General features: G+C 44.3%; 1 protein-coding gene across 2 annotated transcripts in view; it reads right to left on the bottom strand.

The window, feature by feature from the left end:
* The window catches only part of cdk14 (cyclin-dependent kinase 14), a 241305-nt gene that overhangs the window by 49333 nt on the left and 169473 nt on the right, over nucleotides 1-22499 (bottom strand). For both annotated transcript variants that reach the window (XM_034217206.1, XM_034217207.1), the window contains 3 exons: nucleotides 11859-11922; nucleotides 7251-7299; nucleotides 2095-2234 (listed from right to left, as the gene is read on the bottom strand). In XM_034217206.1, coding sequence (XP_034073097.1) covers nucleotides 2095-2234; nucleotides 7251-7299; nucleotides 11859-11922 — 253 coding nt within the window. The remainder of the gene's footprint in view (nucleotides 1-2094; nucleotides 2235-7250; nucleotides 7300-11858; nucleotides 11923-22499) is intronic.

Here is a 22499-nt window from a genome sequence, read left to right as displayed (position 1 = left end):
ACTCATAAAATACTGGCCCCAGCAAGGCCCCCCCAGCAAGGCCCCCCCAGTCAAATGACGGTTTAGAACCACAGTGCCTCAGCTTGCTCAGGACGATGTCAAAGCAGAATGAGTGTGTTGAGGCAGCCAGCAGAGGTCCGGCTGCGCTCACTGTCCCAGCGGCAGCCTCATGATAAGAGCTGTCTCTGCAGGAACAAAAAGCTGCCCTGAGGTGTCTGCACTGCTCCTCTGCAGACAGAGAGCAGGAGGACACTGTGATCCACAGCAGAGCAGGGGGCTCAGGAAGAAGAACACAGAGAGGAGAGAGACTTTCTGACTGTATATCACTGTAGGAAAGAAAAGTCCATTTACTGCACATTGTTACTTCTTTTAATGTAAATACTGCTTGTGATAACTAGTGATTTCTTTCAATATTTGTTCAGCATATACAGCATATCCCTGTACTGTCACCAGGGTTGGGTTGTAACGGAATACATGTAACGGCGTTACGTAATCAGAATACAAAAATCAAGTAACTGTATTCAGCTCGCGTTACATTTGAAAAACGAGTAATCTGATTACAGTTACTTTCGTAAACCTGAAGTGAATACATTTTGGATTACTTATTGGAATTATTGGTGGAAAGATTTCCTCACAACATTTAATATTCATTACTAAAGGTATACAGCCGAATCATCACAGCCCACAAAACCTATTACCGCCGCAGATGGACCAAAAAAGCGTTTGAAAAAAAAATCGCGGGTCCGCTCAGTGAAACAATAACAACGAAACATGGAGGAACAAAAGTCTGCGTTTAAATCGCGTGTGTGTGGTTAAAACACATCAGCCTGCGGTCGCTCTTTCTTTAGCCTTACTAATGATTATTTCTGAAGGTAAACACAGTGAAGGCGGTGCGTGAAAGGCACGGCGTGCTCGTCTTCTCAGAGGCTGAGTTAACCCTCCCGCTGCCTCCTGGTGCTGCAGAGATTTCATGAAGTGAAGGAGGTGTTCCTTCTATAAAACAGCTGCGGGCAGCAGATACTGTGAGAGTCACGGACATGAATTCATAGATCAAGGCAGACTGGTGCACACACTCTCCTGTTTTGCCAATCCGGTGCTTAAACAAATATAGCTCTACACCCCTGGCCGTAATGTCCTTAAAATGAAGTCCGAGTTTGACATTTTAATTCATGTCCTGCCAACACTGGCAGGACAGAAGGCGACACGCCCGTTCTAAGCCGTGTCCCTCACTCCTCACATCCCAAGCTGCATCCCCAAAAAGTGTATTAGCCTATGTTGTTACATCGTTTCAGATGCTATGTTTCAGTTGTGCTCTTGATACGCCATTAAAACAGTAAAAACACGTTCAGTTTCCTTTTGCTTTTTGTGTCTCCTGTTCACCAAAACATACCCATCTGTGATGGAAAAAGAAAGTAATCCAAAAGTAATCTAAAAGTAATCTGATTACGTTACTTTTTTAAGACACGTAACTGTAACTGTATTCAGATTACTTTCAGAGCCATGTATTCAGTAATCAGTAATCAGTAACTGATTACATTTACAAAGTAACCCTCCCAACCCTGACTGTCACTTGTGTTTTTTTTTACATTTGTTAACAATTTAGCAGCATTAAAAGTGAGCTGAATAAGCTACAAGGTGTGATTTCAGTTGATGTGTGTGGAGTGGCTTGTGTTGGTGATATGTAGAGTTGTATGTCATCGGCGAAGCATTCAAACTGGAGGCTGTGACGAAGGATGCCAAGTTGCATTTACGCTTACAAAAACATAAAGTGGCGTTGATATTTGGAGATGATCCTGCTTATTTGCCAAAAGATCTTATTTTCTGCAATATTCCAGAATCCAAATGGAAAAATCCCACTGGGAGCCCTTGCGATGCTAACTTCCACGTCGGCCTTCTAAAGTACGTAATCACAGCACCTCTCTAATAAGCCTGAAAGAAGTATTTTCTGCATTTTGGTCAACAGTATGTGTGTGTGTGTGTGTGTGTGTGGTGTGTGTGTGTGTGTGTGTGTGTGTGTGTGTGTGTGTGTGTGTGTGTGTGTGTGTGTGTGTGGTGTGTGTGTGTGTGTGTGTGTGTGGGTGCTGTGTTACATACTGTCCTGCAGCTCACAGAGCCGCGGAGGAAGGTTGCTGAAGTACTCGTGGTTCAGCGCTGCCTGGGCAGACAGCCGGTTCTTTGGGAAGCACTGGAGGAACCTGGAGGCCAACTCCTCGCCGTGGTCCACGTAGCCCAACCTGACACACAGAAGCACACTTCATCAGAGAGACACCACAAAGACGCACACGCGACGAGACAGTTCAAAAAAAGGTTTGAGATAAAAGACTACAATTCCCACAGTGCAAAACGTTAGACACATAACTAGGCATGGACACAGTTCTCAACCGTTACATTCTTTCACATTAGCATCTTCTTGGTTTTGCCCTTTTGTTTTGACCACAACAGAAAACAGGCGGTCGACCCATTTAGCCGATCCAATGCTCTTTAAATATATATATATAGAGTTACCATTAATTCATCCCTTTGAGAAATAAACATTTTTTTTCCAATTCACAGAGCAGCTGACAACAACAAATAAGCCTCCTAATGATGCTGAGGTCTGCTGACTCAAGAGGAAAACACCTCTTACACACACAAGAGCACACACGACGAGTGGCTCACAAAAACTGTTCAAGATGAAAGCAAACTGTGTGATTGTGTGTGTGTGTGTGTGTGTGTGTGTGTGTGTGTATTCATACTGGGAGTCACTGAACTCCTGAACCAGCCCCACCTAGCAGTGCCGAGGTGGAGAAGAGATTGAAAATAACGAAGAGCAACAAATTCAGTGAGTAATTAGTCATCTCTGCATTAAAGAAACATGATGTTATTCAGCTCTCGTGCACAGAGCGTCTCTCATGTTCTGCAAGCCTCTCACAGCCCAGCACTCTGACACACACTCCCATGGCTCTCAATGGGGATCTCAGCTCCACTTATCAGCAGAGACAGAGGAGGGGGAACTGCTCAACTCATCCACGCCACTCAGCAGAGTTAATGAAGTCCATCAGGGCCCCCGTTCGCCTCTTCCTCACACAGCTGCGGGACTCCAGCGCACTCAGAAAGTCTTTGTGAGAAACTATAGTTATGGAAAATAACTGAAAGTGAAATGAGACAGCTTCTTAAGGCCATTACTGATACTAGTTTGGTTTGAAGCAGCTGATTAACAGTGCAGCTATTCAACAGTTCTGAAGAGAAATGAGAGCTTCTCATTGGTGCAAGGTTTATGCTGGGGCTGGATTATGGTGATGTGGGTTTTTTGAATGCATCTTCTACATGCCTAAGATCTCGGGATGCCGTCTCCACAGAGCATTGAGGTTCATTGCAAACCTTAAAACCCATACGCACCGTTGCTGCTTCTATGCTCAGGTTGGATTTTTCTGATTTACATCTATTGCAAAGGTACGGGATCCATCGGCTAAGTTCTGAGGACTTGTTTCTGCTAACTGTCCCTAAAGTCCACACTGAGCTTCAGTTATGCTTTGTGCAACACACACATGGAGTGTTGCAGCTCCATTTGCTTGGTAGCTGCAACACACACTGAACTTCTTAATGACTGATGAGCATCAGCTCTGTCTGTAAATTCCCAGCATGCACAGCAACGGGCTCCGACTTGTGCAACAGCCCTGCTGCACTGAACATCTCCAGAGAGGTAATGTTCACACTTTGAAAATCTGTCTTCATATTTTGCAGGGCTAATGTTGTTAGAACGCATTATAAAAACATTGTGAGAACTATTTACTGAGAACTGTTTTAGAGGAAATGCCTGCATCGAAGGACTCAAATCGAAGGGCTCATCTTCTGGCGAGTATGAATGTGCCCAGAAATGAAAAGGAAAAATGCCTATTAGATTTCATCTGCTTCAAGTGCTCTCTGAAAGTTTAGCTGGCCGTGCTTAGCTGTGCGGTTTCTCTGCAGGTGCCAACACAAAGGGTGGATGTAGGTGTGAAATCACCTGGATGTGAGCATGCTGGCCTTTGAACAGTGTTGATGTACACTAGGTGCACATTCCTTTGTGTTATGGCTGTCAGCCGGCCCTCTGAATAAGTGCACATCTACAGTGAGATGGATCATATCTCCTGAAATATCAAACAGCTGCAGGTGATGGCACATTCACAGCAGAGAGGAGCATTCCTTCCTCACTGGTGCATGGTCATGCTTTTAAAGGTATTCTATCAGAAAACTACACCAAGGCCTTTTGAGAGAAGAGATAGAGGATACCACCTGCCTTGCAGTGCGCCCCACGCCCCCACTGCAGAAAGTGGTCTCTTCGTTTGATCAGACAGCAGGAGAAGTTTTAGGAAGAAAGCTGTGTGTATTTTGTCTGAAGACATCATCTTAAATCTGACATATTTGATGATGAGGTTGTTGTGAGGGCATCTTGAGTCCAACAGGCCTGAGCATGCAGCTGTAGGGTCACACTGGAAACATTAGTGCTCTCAGTCTCAGAGATGGGTTCAACAAAGTGGGTCTATTGGAGATTCTAGAGATGTGCCGTTTTCGATAGCAGATCGCTGCTAAGGACCCTCTGATCAATGTCTGGCATCCGGTCATAGTGATTATACCTTACTGATTCAAATGTTCATATATACAGTTTGCATTCATATGGGCAGTATTAGATATGAATGTGTTTTATGAACATTACAGCATGTAAAGGGGGGCAGCTGTGGCTAAAGACGTGGTAGTTCTTCAATTGGAAATACTTTCAGGTATGCCATCACTCTCTCTTCATAAATGTGATATCAAATAGTATAGCACTTTCAGGATTGCTATAAATATGAACTTTCAACAACTAATATCTAGTCAAAGATATATATAAATACATATTGATACTGTATGCTGAAGCTGAAGCACACATGCAACCAGTTTTAAATCCTCCTATAAGACTGATAATCTCAGCCCTCAGAGCTCACAGCTCCTCATATCTGTTCAGAAACTGGACAAAAGTTAAACAAGTACAAACCACAGACTGTCTGTGTCATGGCGAATACAGTCGCTGGTTTATTTATGTCTGTATAGGCCGTTGTTGTGAGTGTGGACGGTCGGAGCATATATAACGTTAGCTTAGCCAAGCTCCATTCAGAAAACACGCATTTCGCCTGCCATCTGTCTGCAGACTTGTCAAAGCATTTATTCATGGTTTTTACTAACCGGTATCAGTATGTTGTTACTTCGGCATCATTTTGAAACGTGTATTACAATTAAATCACGGTCAAATATGTTCATCTTGTTGTAGTTGTAGCCCCCTTGCCAGCGATTCTCTCTCTAGTTTAGCATACTCAGCCCGGTTGTTGGCCCGGAAAGAACTTCGATTTGATGGGGCCAGAAAAACTATGAAATAGTACCCGCTAGCCGGTAGCCTACTACTACGCCTAGTGGAAACGCAACCAAAAACGGGCTGGGACGGCACGGCACGCTTAAACCGCGCTGTAGTGGAAATGCGCCAACATGTGGAGGTGTTATTGATGAAGGTACTTTCTTCCAATTAGCTTCAAATGGCTATAAAAGATGACTTTCTGAATGATAGTTTCCTGAGCAGGTGCACTTTGTAAGGCAGCCTCTGCCTCTATATGAATGTGTGTGAAAAGTAAAGCAAAGCGGTATATAAATGCAGTCTATTTAGCGTCCATTTAAAGATTAAGTATCTGTAAGTAATCAAGTAGTATTCATATACACATACATGAACCTGAGAAATAGGCACAATATGGGATTTTACAAGACAGTTGTATTACTATATTACAGTGCAGAAGCGCACAAAGCGATATAAACCCTGAACCCTTTACATCAGTCTCTCACATGTCTTCAGCTGCAGGAAGGAAACGAAAGCAGAAACAGGAGAGCAGCAGAGGGAGAGTTTGAGTTCATATCACATTCATCATTCCTGGCCTCTTTGTATTTCCTCCTGGACTGTTAGCAGGGCCAGGACACTGGGAGGGGAAACCCACCTCAACCCACTCCATTTTACATTGGTCATCACATGTGGTCCATAGACTTCTTTACATTCCTTATCTCCACTATAATCAACTCCAAACTTGAGCTGGCTTTCCCAAATGTTTCAAACTGGAGTTACAAAGTTGTTATATGACAGCAGAGATACTTCAACTTCAAAATCAACATGACATGACTATTTATTTAACAACTTCATACAGCAAAACTACATAGAAGAACAATGCATGTGAAGCTGGAGGAAATAGGATTACAATGTGTCCACCTGGCTAAATGGCCTAACCTTACAAACTGTTAGCAACGTCTTCATGTTCCATCTTCTTTTATATATCATTTGATTTGTATTGAATGGTGTTTAATAACATTACAATCAAAATGTCTACATGACACCAAACATTAAATTGCTCCAAAAAACTCAAATATGAAGTATTAACAAAATAAAAAAATGTGTATGAGAAAAAAGATAAATACTTGAATTAAAGAATAACAAAGTTGATGAAAAATGGTTGTCATCAAATAATACTGCACCCCCACTCATCCTTGCAAAACAAAGAAACAAACTTTCCACTGACTTTCTTTTTTTGAATTCTTTGTCCAGGCAGATTGCTGGGGAAAATCCATTTTACATTTTTTTGGCAGCCAATTTTGAATATCTTTAAGTTTTTTAAATGTTACAATAATTCCAAAAGGCATGTATCTGAGGAACTGCTGGCAAACTTATGTATTTAGATTTAGGTAGATTTTCCTTTGTAGTCGTTTTATATGAGAGTTGTGTCAGTAAGGTGTCTGTAGTCCTTTCTGTGCAGATGGGAATAAGGACACAGATGAATTGAAGGAGGAACAGAGGTAGCACTAGTCTCATGGATCCCCGTGCAGCAGCTAGACTTTGTGACACAGCTGATCAGACAGCTGGAGCTTTACATACATCTCTTTCCTGGTGCTGCTGTACACCCCCCCTCTGCCCTCTGTGGTCTCCCCTCCAGATGTTGGCCTCGGGCAAACAGTGGCACACATCTGGGGGAGCCTGGACTGTGCCACCATGACCTTTTTCTGCCATATGAGCCTGAGCAGAAACACACACACGCATGCTGCAGGAAGGGTGGAGGCAGAGGAAGAACATGTGAGTGTGTGAGCTGCACTATCATTGTGTTCAAAACCCAGGGGAGTGTGCCTCTAAAGAAAGCAACTAGGGACAGAGTGTCAGCTTCAACACCCTATGACACAACACTTTAGGTATACAGTACAAAGTAACACACACAAGTTTGTTCACTTACTTATTCCAGGCTTGTCTGAGCTTCTTGGGGCTGTACACTGTAAAGCGATCTGTAATGAAAAGACAACAAACCAACATTTAGTCCTTAACTTGGCATCACATTTAAGTTAGACCTCCTAAATACTGTGGTATATCAAGCCAAACCCCATTGTAACATCTGCCAATTAGAGGTTTTATTGGTTGATTGTAAACATTCATACTATATAACATACCTGCAATGTTTTTATAATCACTCAAAACCACTTTGAAAGAATAGCATGCTAATCCTCCCATGCTTTTCATTTACAGCAAAGCAGGACAGTTGCAGGTGTATCTTATAGCTTGAACAATGTGCTGTTCAGTGTAAATGTCAGAGAAGGCAGAGCCAGTGAGCACATTCACTTCAAAGGAATGTAGCCATAATCAAAGTGATTCATAACACGTGTGTGTTTCTTGCTGTGCCATATTCAAATGTTTGTAGTGAGACAGGTCAATAACTGACTGTGTCCACATTACTCATTTTGAAGTTGGACTATGGGACAACAGAAACATTTGGTTTCAAGGAGAAGTCTGTTGGCGTCCCACACGTTTTTCGTTGTTAGGCCAGCATGTAGATGAGAGGTGCTGGATCCATGATGTTAAAGGTTTTAACGGCGCAGCCCAGAGATAATATCTTACATTTGTGAGTTTGAGCGACTGCATTTTTTACAGCCTGATTCTTGGCCTGTCTAATCTGTCAAATGTACACTTAGGGTCGAAAGGTTACATTTGAAATGGACTGCGTACAGTCTTGATCCAACTTGACAGAGACAAATGACGTGCTGCCCATATGTCTAAATCCTTTTGGAATATGCTTTCGTAGTTAGCAGTATACATTTTGAAACAATGGGGGAATTTGTATAGTAAGGTATTTATTGATTGTTTTAATAATTATTCCCCTTAAGTCCAAAGCGATGGTTTAATCATCAATGACTTTATTACCCAAGCAATACCTAAACAAAGTCTTAATACAATTAGTGTTTCTTTGAAGTGTGAAAAAAGAAGGTGTGGCTTCTCTCATTTCAGGAATGCTCCTACAGGCCAACCAGCCGACTGTGTGAGCTGCAGCCTGACCCGGCCTCAGCCTCCTGAGGGGAGAGGAACATCACAGGCATTGTTCCGATCATTTTTATTTGGAATATTATATTTGACTAGTAAGATAAACCAAAAACGATATAATTGTTTATTCAGATATATTTGACATACCATCTTAATCTGAATATTTGTAGAGCTAATCTGTTATTCTTGTACAGTGATGGTAAAAGTGTTGCTGTTTTAGCAGGGTTTAACAGAATGTTGTTTAATCTATCAGCATACATGATCACTCCCTGCTGTGGAGAACACCGGTTCAAATCCTGCCCGCGGTGCCTCACGCGTGTCATCCCCACTATCTCCCTCTTTCTAATCTGTCTAATAATGGCTAAACTGGCCCAGAAAATAGTCTTTAAAACGATACACTTAAGCACCTCAACTGTATGCTTTATACACTGATAATAATGATACACTTACATGCTGAATATCGATTTCTTTTCAAAAACAGAAATAGAATATTTTTCATTCATATTTCCTTGAATTATCAAGTTTTAATATTATTTATATTCCTAAATGACATGCAAAGACAACATGTAGTGGTAGCAAAATATATAGAGCATTTGTACAGTTTTATATAAAAGTCCTTTTAAATGGTGGCAAAACTAAATGTACAGTACAGACTACATTCATCTGTCCATAATGTCCATATGAAAATGCCTGGGATACTAGTAATATAAGTCATATTTCCCCTTACGACTGGAACAGGTTACAACTACATTTAAATCTTACTTTCCTTTTGAATGTATTAAAGACATTTAAATGTAACTTGGTGAATGTTTTCAATATGATATGATACATGCACATTGCTTGTGATGACTTCTGTGAGCTGGGTATACTTCATTTACACAATTTATCTTCCGAAATAGAGCTTTTGTTTAGATAAGACGGTAGGAATCATGGCTGTTTGCCACTGGATTGCTGTGGGAGGCCACTCCATCTGTTCAGTCACAATTGAACACCATGATACTTGATGAACACTAAGGGAAGTGACTGCTTATGATTATAATATATTTGGTTTGACTTGGAATGGCATGTTAAAGCCTGGCCTTATACATACGTAGTCATTAGATTGTAGGTAGAGCAGAGTAGAGAACCAGAACAACATGTGATAGCAAGTGTCTGTGGAACCTTTTCATGTCCACAAAAATGTAAAAATATACTTCCATTCTGAGATCAAGCTACTAAGAGATGTTAAGCTAGTTTGGAAAATAACAGTGAATATGTGATGAATGATAGCCAGTCACTGTAGATCAGAGGGAAGATACCAGTGAGGCTCTCAGTGAAAACTGGAAATGATTTCCAAACTAACGCAACATTGCCATCTGCTGGACTTTATTACATTTGAAAAATACCTATGGATTTATTTTTGGACAATAAATATTCAGATTATGGAAAATACAAAATATATTTTAAAGGACGTTGATTTTACAGGTTACCAGATTAGTATCATACTTTTGTATCAGCCTGTACCATGCATTATTTAGTTTGGACCGTAAAGTCACCCTTTTGGACCTTTGTTGGATAGACTTTTGACACAATGCTAACAAAAAATAATACTTTGCCCTACACAGCTTGCAATTCATATAACAAAGAAATATATGTATATGTAAATATGTATTTTGCTTTGATTACAAAATATAAATCTATATTAAGGATGAACTTTTGATAACCCTACCATGATGTAACCTTCAGAGGAGATTAGAATATACAGAACAATCAAACAGTTAAAGCAAATCTGTATTTATTACCAGCAGATCATAATCCTATAATGTGTGGTGATAATTATTTCGCCCAATTTGATCGAACAGTGATCACTGACTATGTTAGCATGTGTGTTTGTGTGTGTTGTCAGACAGCTGCACAGCTGTTCAACACTGTGTTTGAGTGCAAACAAGAAACAACCGTCGCCATGGCCACAGGATGAGAGATTACACGTTGTGTTGTGTGTGTGTGTGTTCGAGACCATGAGCCCCCTAGTTGGTCCCTAATTGGCCACTGGAGATGGGAGGCTGCATCCCATTGCCCGCACCATCACTCTCACCCTCTTTATGTCCATCCTCGCTGTCCCCTCTCTTCCACTCCATCAGCATGCACTAATCTACACTCCCTCTTTTCATGTTCCCTCTAAAAAGCCCTAATGAGCTCCCAGAGGGCATGGATGACACCCCCAGCCTGCCCTGCCCTGCCCCTGCTGCTGCTGCTGCTGCTGCATTAATGTGTAGTGGGCTTTTGTCCCATTGGTTCAGAACCAATAACTAATTGATAACATGACTTATTAATTAACAAGTGAGCAAAAGTTGTGAGTCAAAGCAAATTCCATGGCTTCATACCAAACATGAGTATGTTAAAGTGTAAATATATCATGTAAGCTAAAGTGTTAGTATTGAGCCCGGTTCAAATATTTGTTTTGTGTGAGCTAAAGTGTTAGCATTGAGCGTGGTGTTAATAACTATTGTTCGAGCTAAAGTGTTAGCATGAAGCCTGGTGTTGACAACGTTAGCATGAGGCCCGGTGTTAATAACTATTGTTCGAGCTGAAGTGTTAGCATGAAGCATGGAATTAATAAATATTGTGTGAGCTAAAGTGTTAGCATGAAGCCTGGTATTGATAAATATTGTGTGAGCTAAAGTGTTAGCATGAAGCCTGGTATTGATAACTATTGTTTGAGCTAAAGTGTAAGCAGGGAGCCTGATTTTATATAAGTACACAAACAAACCAGCCAACCCAGTCTCACGGCATTTTGTCTTATAGTCACGAAATTAATTGAATCTATTGATTCGTGTTCACCAACACCATTTTCGCATTTTTTAAAAGCAATGTAGGCTATTTCTATGGTAGTATGTTTCGTGCCTGCACCACGTGTTTTTGTCCAGTCGGGTCTTGGAGTCCCCTAACCCTAAGCTGTGGGGTTCATAAAAACATTTTCTTACTCAATATCTTACCCTAAGCCTAACCCTTTTATTTTAAATAGTATAATGTCGGAGTTTTTTTGCCGTCCGCGAAGAAAATAAATGGGGCTCAGAGCCTCAGAATACTGAAATCTGTATTTTTTTAAACCTGTGTTTCCTTCTAATTTGTTATTATTTACATTGCTTTTAAAATCGTTCTGTGTGACACGAAAAAAATGGGGAAATCGTGTTGGTGAACACGGATCAATAGATTAATTTCGTGACTATAACACGAAATGCCGTGAGACTGTGTTGAACTAGCATACAGTAATAAAAAAAACACAAGATGCAATGACATTAGTTACAAATAAAACAAAAAAACAAACCATAATACTTATAATAAGACGTGTTGCTATACTCTGTTGCTAAAATATATCATACAAAAATTATGATAGCTCCTATGCTGACTCCTCTTTGTATCCAATGCTTCCTGGTAACCTTCTGACCAACACTATTGTATGTGTTCTTTCTTTTGGTTTAGGTTGAAGTATGATTTACTTTATTGAAGCATTAAAATGTTGTCTCTAACTTAATGACATGAAAGGTCTTACCTGGTTTGAAGTGTGGCAGAGAATTAACACCAGGCCAGGTCTCCTCTGACGGGGTGCCGATGACCTGAAAAACACAGCAACAACAAGAATGTTATAAGCAATTAAATATACTCATTTGTCCTACTACAGATTTACCGAATAAGTTCTCAAATGATTAAACCCTAGATACCAACTTCTATGTCATTTCTGCTTTGTGAAAATATTTATTAGGATAGTTGCTTCCACATAACAAATTGATCTTACAAAAAATATATTAATGACCAATCAAGATATATGCAGACAAAATTAGACCATTTGTGATATATTTTTGTTGAATATAAATCACAAAATTGCACTTTGCCATTACAAAAAAAGACACATTCGTACTGTGAGTCATTAAAGTGAGGGAAAGAGACACTTCAACATGACTGTCTGTTTGAGAAAGGTGGACTTGCAGCACAAAGGCATCCCATAGCTTGTGCAATCATCCTGATTAGTAACTTTAATGGAAAGACTGGCTGAGTTCTCACGCACACAGTCCGCTTTATGATGACAAAAGCCAGAGCAGCGGACATGCCTTCCACATGATCCATCACAGCTAAGCAGCATAATAGTTTCCAGATTGCCCCGCTGTCTCTGACCCGCAGCACACTCCTACAGGAGAGTCAATCAGGGCTCTGCTATAGTGAGCTACACGCACGCACGCACGCACGCACGCACGCACGCACGCACGCACGCACGCACGCACGCACGCACGCACGCACGCACACACACACACACACACACACACACACACACACACACACACACACACACACAGAGTGCACCACAAGGTATTAACTGTATATGACCTTTCATTGTCCCATGCCCCCTCCCTCACTCTGACATCCTCGGATCAGGGCTGCAAATCCCATCTGTTTAAATAAATCACTTTCATGTGATTTTTTTTTACTGTGTTTTACTCCATGTTCACTTTCTGCTTTCTAGTTTCTTTTTCATTCTCTTTATGAATTCAAGCTGTTGTATTCATGGTGTCTATTTCTCTGTGAATGCATTGTATAACTGAAAAGTGCCTTATCATTTAAGTTTATTATAACAAATACCCTTAGCTATAAGCTAAGACTTTACCATTCATAATAGCTATTACCACCATGAGCTTCATGCTACTAAGCATACACATTTTTTGTATGAAACCATATCATTTTTTGTCACCACTTTTGCTGACTTGTTAACCCTTAGATGCATAAGTGGGTCTTTTTGGACCAGGTGAGGTGGTTTTCTTGAAGTATCTTTGTGATTACATTTTGTTATCCATCGTCTATTCCTCGACCTCTGAGTGAAAGGTCACGGGGTTAAGGGATAGTGGATAGGAGAATTCAAAAGGACTTAGGAGAAGAGACTGCAGTACTTTAGAGAATCCAACGTCTGCTGCTGTGGGGAAACTATGGAAACTACAGTTTTCTATACAGCGGACTACAACATGGATGTTTAAAAAGAACGAGGGACTACTGTAAACTCATCTAGAGACTCTGCACCGTGCTCTGATGCTGTTGCTTTATGCTTTATGAACGTGGACAACAGAGAAACATATTCTTCATGACCAAAGTTGGAATTGAAATAAAAAAGGAAAGTGAAACTTATGCTCATCACCCTCTCCCTCCGGTCCACATTAATACAAATGATCCCAATACGTATGATTGTATGAAAAGATCTTATAATAAATACAAATGTATTTATTATAAACGTTAGTCCTTAACATCTATCACTGTGTATACCACCATTCAAACATCTTTTAAAAGTTGAACAAACCCCACACAGCTCAGTAAAGACTGTGAAATGTTGACTTTATTTGATCATTTCAGTAAAAACTAACGTTCATATTTCTCTTTTTGATTATAATACTGATGAACGTTCAAAACAAAGCACTTTGGCAACTTACCACATAGCCTACGTTTTAAAATGCTTAGTGACCGTAACTTTCATGATATCATTTCTCGGTCATAATCGGTTGTTTCCGTGAACGGCCGACTGTTGTGTGACACAAATGCTGCGGCAGTGGTTCCTAAGCTAAAGGAGGTTATAAAGGAAGTTTGAAACCTCCTTTCCATTCATTTGGAGAATTGGAACGGCACTTATCATGGCTGCCACTGAGGGACTTCCGGGTCATTTCACTCCGTTAGGAAGGTTCCTAAGCTAAATGAGAGGTTTCTCAATACTCAAATTTCCCCTCCTCGACTCCTCGGTCCTCCGGTAGTGACCCGGAAATGCCATTTTGAAGGACATCTCATTTCTCTAAATGCACTTCGAGGACCGAGCATCGAGCATGCTCTCTGGAGGAGCTCTAACCGAGGACACACTGATGCATCCACCACGGCTCCTCCGCGGATGCATTTCCGGGAACGGTGGAGGCGTGACGCACGGCCGGACTTATCTCAGCCAATGACAGCTCTGCATGCATCCCTTGGATATTATATTAGTAACTGCTTTCATCGCAACGCAATGTTTACGGTGAGAACAGCTGTGAGGTCCGTGCAGAAAGCAGAGCAGTGTGTGTAATATATATCACTCAGTATAACAGGCCTACTCTTTATTTGCTGTAGTTTAGTAGATATCTACAAACAAAGAGTCAATATTTTTCTAAGACCATTTAGTGCTTCATATAATAAAATACACAACGGCTGTAGCCTGATGTTCTATTTTGTATATGGCTTCGCCCTCTAAGGCTATCACTATTGGGTTATCCCTCTGTGCCCCCGCGCAGCACTAAAACACTTGTAGTCCACGCCCACCCGCTAGGTGGGCCCCACCCTCGGGCCTCCTTCCAGTATAAGTAGGAAGGGGACCCGGCAATCTGCTCCCTCTTTTCTTCAGCAACCAGCACAGTAATGAAGCACAGGAAAAGTCAAGTCATGAACAACAACTGTGTCCGTGATTGTCCCTCATGTAAGACGGGGTACATCATGAGCTATGACTTACACGCGATATGCGAATCCTGCCTGGGGCCAGAGCACGCGGACGCGGCTCTCAGCCAGCAGGTCGCTTGTTCGCATTGTGCCCGTCTCCCGTCAGCCGACAAGAAGCGAAGAGCGGACGCTCTAGCTGCTGTGGCTGAGGAGGACGATTGGCCCGTCCAGAACAGGGACGACAGCCTGTCTCTGGAGCCGAGTACGGGGCAGGAGTCGGACGACTCCTACCCTGTCTCCCTCCATGGCTCGCCATGCGGCTCTCCCCTCCCCCTCTCCCCTGGACGGGGGAGACGGGGTCAGAGCGAGGTACGGGTGTGGCGGCCGAGCACGCGGTCCCCTTCTCCGTGGCCACGGCGCTACCGGCGTTGGGTGGCATTATGCTGGAGCTGCCGGAGATAATCGGCAAAGCAGCAGCATGCAAAGGTCTCCCCGTTCCCCTAGGACGGGAGAGGGTGGCTCTGGACGACATGGCCGGAGTATTTTCCCGGGTTCAGACGGGCAGGAGTGACCCGATCTGGCCGCGCTTCCCCGCCATAAGGAGGTACCAGGAGGGGGCAGCGGCGAACCCGAGGACCCTGAGCGCTCCGGTGGCCACCTTTGTTCCCTTCACTAAGGTGGAGGGATTCACAGAGGAGGGTTTTCCAACCACCTCTGCTCTGGAGCCGAGCTTGACGGCGTTCTTTGGGGTTAGGCAGGCCAACTTGATCGCCGGACGGCGCCCTATGTTGGCCTCCCCCAAGGACCAGTATGTCGCCCGCCAGGCTGACCGGGCGCACCAATGTGCATTTCAGGCGTCTGCAGCGGCAAACAACATCGCGTTGCTGGCCAACTCGGTGGTTACGCTGGTGGAGCGGTCCACCACCGTGGCACCAGAGGAGGCGGAGGAGATCGGCAAGGCGGCCAGAATGGCACTCACGCTGTGCGCAGCCGTGGCTGTCTCCCAGGCGAGGATCGCAGCATGGATGAGCAGATCCAGCGCCACCTCTGGCTGCAACAGGCGGCTGTTACAGAGCCAGCCAGGAAGGTCTTGCTGGACGCTCCGATCAGCTCGGACCCCAGTTTCTAGCCATGGTCGAGTCCATGAAGGCGGCAGCGGACACGTCGGCTGCGGCGAAGCCTTAGCGGCACCAGCGGCAGCAGCAGCAGCCAACTCGGCCACAGCGACAGGCAGAGAGACGCTCACAGCAACCGCAGCCGAGGCGTCAGACTCGTCCGTCGGCGGCGGCAGGGGCACCGTCCCGCGCCTCTGCCCCCCCACCAGCAGAGAGGGGGGGTCAAAAGGGAGTGAGGTACTCCCGTTCGTCGTCTGCTCCACGAGAGCCGCCGAGGAAACAGAGCCGGTTTGGGAGGGAGTGTGAGGAAAATAAAATAAGCTTATTTCCCAACATGTTGTCTGAGTCATCAGTTCAAATGTGTTGGTTCACATATCCCCCACTCTGGGTGAACCAGCTGCCTATGACCTATCGGTTAATAGCCAGCAGGGTTCGTTACAAAAGCCTGCGCATTTTAATCCATCGATTAATAAGCTGCAGAGCGCGGTAACTACGCCAGCTGCCTCCAATCTGTTGATTAGTAGGCAGCAGGGTTAGCTACAGAGGCCTGGTTCAACGGGATACAGGAGACACGCCTGTCATCCCGAGAACAGTGGCTTGCGCTCCAAGCAGAGCTACGGGAACTCCTGTTGAAAGAGGCTATTTCCAGGGTTCCCCAAGAGGAAGAAAATCAGGGCCAGCTGCCTCCAATCTGTTGATTAGTAGGCAGCAGGGTTCGCTGCAGAGGCCTGGTGGTTATAACTTTTCGGTTATTAAACCACAGACCTCGCGGCATTCCTCTGTCCGAGATACGCCACCTACACATGGTCACAATAAGCCCATGAGCGCCGTGGTAACGCCTCATGTGGATGTCACTGCACACACCTCCACTCATCCTCTGAGCGTGTACGCGCCTCATGATGAGAGTCGGAGTGAAATGCAGCGTGTGGAGGCCTCCTCACAGCCCTTTCGCTCTAGGCCCACCTTGGGTTGCCTCACGGGCAGCGGCGGCGAGGGCTCTGGCGTGGCTCGTCGTCATGACGACCACAACACATCTCGAGCATGTGCGCCCGCTCTCAGTGTTTCTCGGAGTGGCAGCGTGTGTGTCTGATGGACAGATGGATGAGCAGGCTGATCAGCAGAGGGTACACCCTGCAGTTCGCCTCTCCCCCCCCCCACAGTTCAATGGGATACAGGAAACACTCCTGTCCTCCCAGAAGCTATGTCTTGCGCTCCAATCCGAGCCGCTGGAACTCCTGTTGAAAGAGGATATTTCCAGGGTTCCTCAAAGGGAGGAAAATCAGGGGTTTTCACTCCCGTTATTTTTCTAATCACGAAAAAGACTGGGGCAATGAGACATCCTCGATCTGTTAGTATTCCACATGCTGACGATCAAACAGGTGCTGGAATGTGTTCACCAGGATGACTGGTTCACTTCCACCTGAAGGATGCATACTTCCACGTACCCATCATCCCGAAACACAGGAAATTCTTGCGTTTTCTCATTTCAGGGAATATCAGACCAGACAATCGTCTGCCGTTCGGATATTTCCTGGCTCCTCCCATTTTTGTGTAGAGAAGGCTGGAGCCTACACAGAGGAGGGATGAGAGAGTGGTTTCCTCTGGAAGACCTGCTATTTGCTGGCTCGCTCCAGGGAGGAAGTCGCTTTACAGACGGTACATCTCGTATCGCATCTGTCAAAGCCTGGGTTTCATAATAAATTGGAAGAAGAGCTGTCCTCTTCCCTCTCAGACAAATGTTTATCTGGGAGTGGAATTAAACTCAGCCAGCAGAGCGCGGCTATCGCGGCAGCGAGTGGAGAAACTGACAGCTCTCCTCCGGCATGTCACAACCCACACAGCCCTCTCCGTGACGCAGCTGCTCGGCGTTGGCGTCAGCTGGTCACGTGATGATCCCCTTGGGTCTCTTCCAACAGGGGGACACTCCAGAGGTGGTTCATTCGCTGCAGAAGCCTGCTGTTTTTAACCTATTGGTTTATAAACTGCAGAGCTCGCGGCATTCCTCTGTCCCAGATATGCCTCCTACACACGGTCATAATAAATCCACGAGCACCGTTATAATGCCTCGTGTGGACAGCATACACACACCTCTCATCCTCTGGGCGTGTGTATGCGCCTCATGATGAGAGACGGAGTGAAATGCAGCGTGTGGAAACTCCCTCGCAGCCCTTTTGCCTCACGGGCAGCGGCGATGGCGTGGCTCGTCACCATGACGACCATTACGGCACATCACAGAGAAGCCTCTCCCCCCCACAGTGTCTTGCGCGGTTTACTCCCGCTATTTTTCTAAATCTCGGAAAAGAACGGGGGAGTTGCCCCGTTGCTGTACAATCAAACATGTGTTGATTTGCACAGACAACAGGCCACGGCTATGGAAGCAGCCTACCTCAATCGCCAGGGAGGAGTACGATCTGCGCAGCTTCTGAACGCAGCCAGGCGGCTGCTGTTCTGGGCGCGCACACACGTTGCTCTCCATCAGAGCAATGTATATTCCCACAACAGAGGGGCTCGCAGAACGCAGCAGCCGTTGTATGCGAGGAGTATGGAGACTCAGGCCTGTGTCACGCACACTGGCGCCTCAGTGGGATTTGGCTTTGGTGTTACGCGCACTAAAGCAAAGCCCCATTTGAACCTGATCAGGTTCCCCTTAAACTGTTTTCAGCCAAAGTAGTACTACTTTTGTCTCTATCAGAGAAAAGGGTGAGTGATTTGTCTGCTCTCTCTGTGGCTCCGTCAGCTCTCCGGATCCAAGGAGATGGCAGTTCAGCTGTTTTATGCCCTAACCCGGCTTCATGCCTAAGGTCATCACAACTCTGTTAGGTCAAGAGTGATCACCCTGGCTGGCTTATTCCCCCCTCCTTACAGGTCGGAGGAAGAAGCCACGTCTCATCTCCTCTGTCCTGTGCGCGCGCTGTCTTGCTATGTGGCGCGCACGGCGGCCTGGCGCCGTTCTCAGCGCCTGTTTGTGCACTATAGAGAGCGCTCGATCGGGCAGCCTCTGTCTGCACAGCGGCTGTTACACTGGCTGTGTGAGGCTGTGTCACAGGCATATGTCTCCTCTGGGGTGGAGCCCCCGGAGAATATCAAGGCACACTCCACCAGAGGAATTTCCTCCTCCACGGCGTTGCACGGAGGAATGTCAGTGGAAGATATTTGCACTGCTGCATTTTGGGCTTCCCCCTGTTCATTTTTATTTGAGGGATGTCTCCCATTCCTCTCTGACGCACCCTGTACTGGGTGTCCTGTCGGAGTGAGTGACGTCAGGGATCCAGCTGTGCGCCTCTCTCCTGCCTCTCGCACATGGAGAGCGGCCCTTTTCCCCTCTAATGAGAGGGATGTTCCTTTTTCCTCTGACACACTTTGTACGGAGTGCCTGGTCAGAGTGAGTGACGTCAGGGATCCAGCTGGGCGCTCTCCTACCTGTCTGACACGCAGAGAGCTGCTGTTCCCCCTCTATGATCGCAGGACAAGGTGGGACCTTCGTCTCTACTTTCTCACAGCGGCCGGTATGTATTGTTCCCAGCCTTCACCTCGTCGGGAAGACAGGCATGTTTTGCTATGTTCCAGGGATGGTGATGCGCCATTACGCATGGCACAACAGGCAGGGGGGTGTTATTGAGCAGGTGTGTCTGTGCTTCTAGTGCCGGGCGGACCCAGTCACATCATGCTTCGCCCTTAACCCAATAGCGATAGCCTTAGGGCGAAGCCATATACGAAATATAACTGAGGTTACCTACTGTAACCCCAGCTTCTATGAATAAATGGTGCAGCCCTCTAAGCGCTGCGCCCCACTGGCTCTACGAATGGCTGAAGAAAAGTTATATTGTATGGGAGCAGATTGCCAGGCCCCCTTCCTACTTATACCGGAAGGAGGCCCGAGGGTGGGGCCCACCTAGCGGGTGGGCGTGGACTACAAGTGTTTCAGTGCTGCGCGGGGGCGCAGAGGGATAACCCAATAGCGATAGCCTTAGAGGGCTGCGCCATTTACTCATAGAAGCTGGGTTACAGTATAGGTAACCTCAGATGCTTTAGGAGCAGTAGGTGTGTGTGGTACAGTGTGTAGGTGTGTGTGTGGTACAGTGTGTAGGTGTGTGTTGTACAGTGCGTAGATGCAGCGGACAGACGGGTTTGGTGTCCTCTGCTTACTTTTAATACTTGTACAACTTTTGGCCCGTAATTTCAATTCTATTTCAGCGACCAGAGAGAGGGGTGGGGGGGGATATATCCAGTCTCTGATTGTGTTACGTTATTATGAGAGTGCTCTCATACTTGTTGAGTGAAATTGTATATATTTATATAAATATGTGTGTGTGTATGTCCGCATCTGTAGCCTGTTATTGTCTCATTATACCGCACTGTCAATGAATTAAAAGTAAATATATAAGTGGTCATGAACACACCTGTCCATCAGACAGAGGGCTGCTGTGCCTCCTGTCATCATTAATGGACGTCTCTTTTAAAATGACCGCTCAGAGGAGAGGAGTTCTCATTTCTCTAACCGCCTGCTGCTTCCCCTCCTCTCTCCTCGGCTCCCCTCCTCAGTCCTCCGCTCGCATCTCCTGTGGGCGGGACTAAGCGTCCTTCTCAGGTCGATTCAATTGAATCCTTGCGTCCCTCACTTGCGTCGTTTCCCTGCGACTAGTCCCTCCCACCAGGGAAGCATGGAGAGACGCAAGTAAACCACGAGAAGCAGGGAAATTAGTTTTAAGAGCAATGGGACGTCCTTTCCTCCGGAGCGTCACGTGAAGCGACGTCCGTTTGTGATGACGCTGCACAGCTGATCGTCTGACAGCAGCCAGCTCTGTCCCCGTTATTTTCACAAACACCCCCGCCTCTGTTAGTACACATTTACTGACACAAACATTTGTATCATCTGTTGTAGACCCAAATACATTAAATAAAATAAGAACTCGTTCTCAAAAAAGATAAACGCCATTCTTAAAATGTATAAACGAAAATGTTTCCAAAAAATGAATAAAACATGTTTTGACCACTTTGTTGTTCAGATATATCACATATTTGTAACTAAATGAAACATGAATTGAAACAAAACACGGTATAAACTGAGGAGTGACTCCCGTGAGGTTCATGTATTTTCTTCACTCCGCTGGGAAACGGCTCTCATGTCAAGAAGCATCAGATCAGTGCATGCGCTGCATCGTCCAATCAGTGAGCGATACACAGTAAGGGGGCGGGGCGAGTATCTGTGGATTTCATCGGAGGATGGTCTGGTGGTTCCTCGGTTATAGCTCCTCCATTATCGCTCCTCGCTCCTCGATCCTCCGGCAGAAATAAGCGCCATGGCGCTACTCAAGATGGCGCAGACAAATCAACTTCCGGTGAGACCGAGGACCGAGGAGCGAGGAAATGAAAATAATCGACCTGAGAAGGACCCTATCGAGGAGGGGAGTTGAGGAGAGGACATTTAAGAATTGAGAAACCTCTTGACACCTCTTAGGAACATTATTTTACACAGCAAGATCTGATACCTGTCAGTATAATAATAATAATAATAATAATACATTATATTTGTATAGGGCTTTTCAAGGACTCAAAATTGCTTTACAATATAAGGGAAGGTTAGGGTGGGGGGTATAGGACTATCAAACTTGATCAACCAGCATGGATTGATGGGGGGGTGGGGCTATGAGTAGACAAGAGGAGAAGAGATGAGTTTTGAAAAGGGACTGGAATACTATGAGGGTCTCAGAATAGCGCAGATCTTTGCATCGATATGTTCAAAACGTTTTTTATCAAAATGTAAAAAAAACGTCTAAAATGATAAATAGTGAACAATTCAATATAAAATATTTCTAGTGTGAATCAAAATATAATACTAAATATTATACAAGTGATTTTTCTTCACAAAAATTACAAAAATGACATAAAAACACATATTTTTCTAATACGGGTCCTTTTTGACCCACTTATGGAAGAATGTAGGGTCCAGTCACTCGTGCATCTAAGGGTTAATTAAGTCATGTTATTAATGAGTTATTGGTTTTGAATTATTATTATGTAAGTATGTAAAGTCTGAATGGGATTTATGTTTTAAAAACGTTTGCTATATGACTGAATCAATAAATGTATTGTTTGAGCATCAGCTCTAAAAAGTGTGGCTTTGTGCTTTTCATGTTCTTTTTCCTGGAAAATGTTCATAACAACAAGATATTAATGAGGTAACGCTGAAAAAGAGTTTCAGTCATTGTCAGTGAATCCAACATGAAATAAAACAATACAGTAAACACGTAATTGAAGGCATTATCAGAAATATAAAACTCAACTTTTTAGAATGAATAACATGTGACTTTAGTTTTTTTTAATCTCTGTTTTGTTATTATATTACTAATAAAATAATAAAAATAATAATAATATAATGATAATAACAATTATAATAATAATAATAATTATTATAATTGTTATTATTATTAATGTTATTATTTTATTATTATTATCACCATTATTAAACTATTATTATTGTTATTATTATTATTATAACTGGAGATGACTCTTGATTCCATAACAGTGACAGTATCCATGGCGACATGGACACAAATAAATCCTCAGTCAGAAAGATAAATGATATACATGGCATGGCAGAATTGTACTTGAAGGAACAAACAGACGGTCCGAGGCTTGATTCC

Source organism: Gymnodraco acuticeps, unplaced genomic scaffold (genome assembly GCF_902827175.1).
Source record: "Gymnodraco acuticeps unplaced genomic scaffold, fGymAcu1.1, whole genome shotgun sequence".
Taxonomy (NCBI): Eukaryota; Metazoa; Chordata; class Actinopteri; order Perciformes; family Bathydraconidae; genus Gymnodraco; species Gymnodraco acuticeps.
Note: the sequence above shows the minus strand (reverse complement) of the source record. Positions and strands in the feature narration are given on the sequence as shown.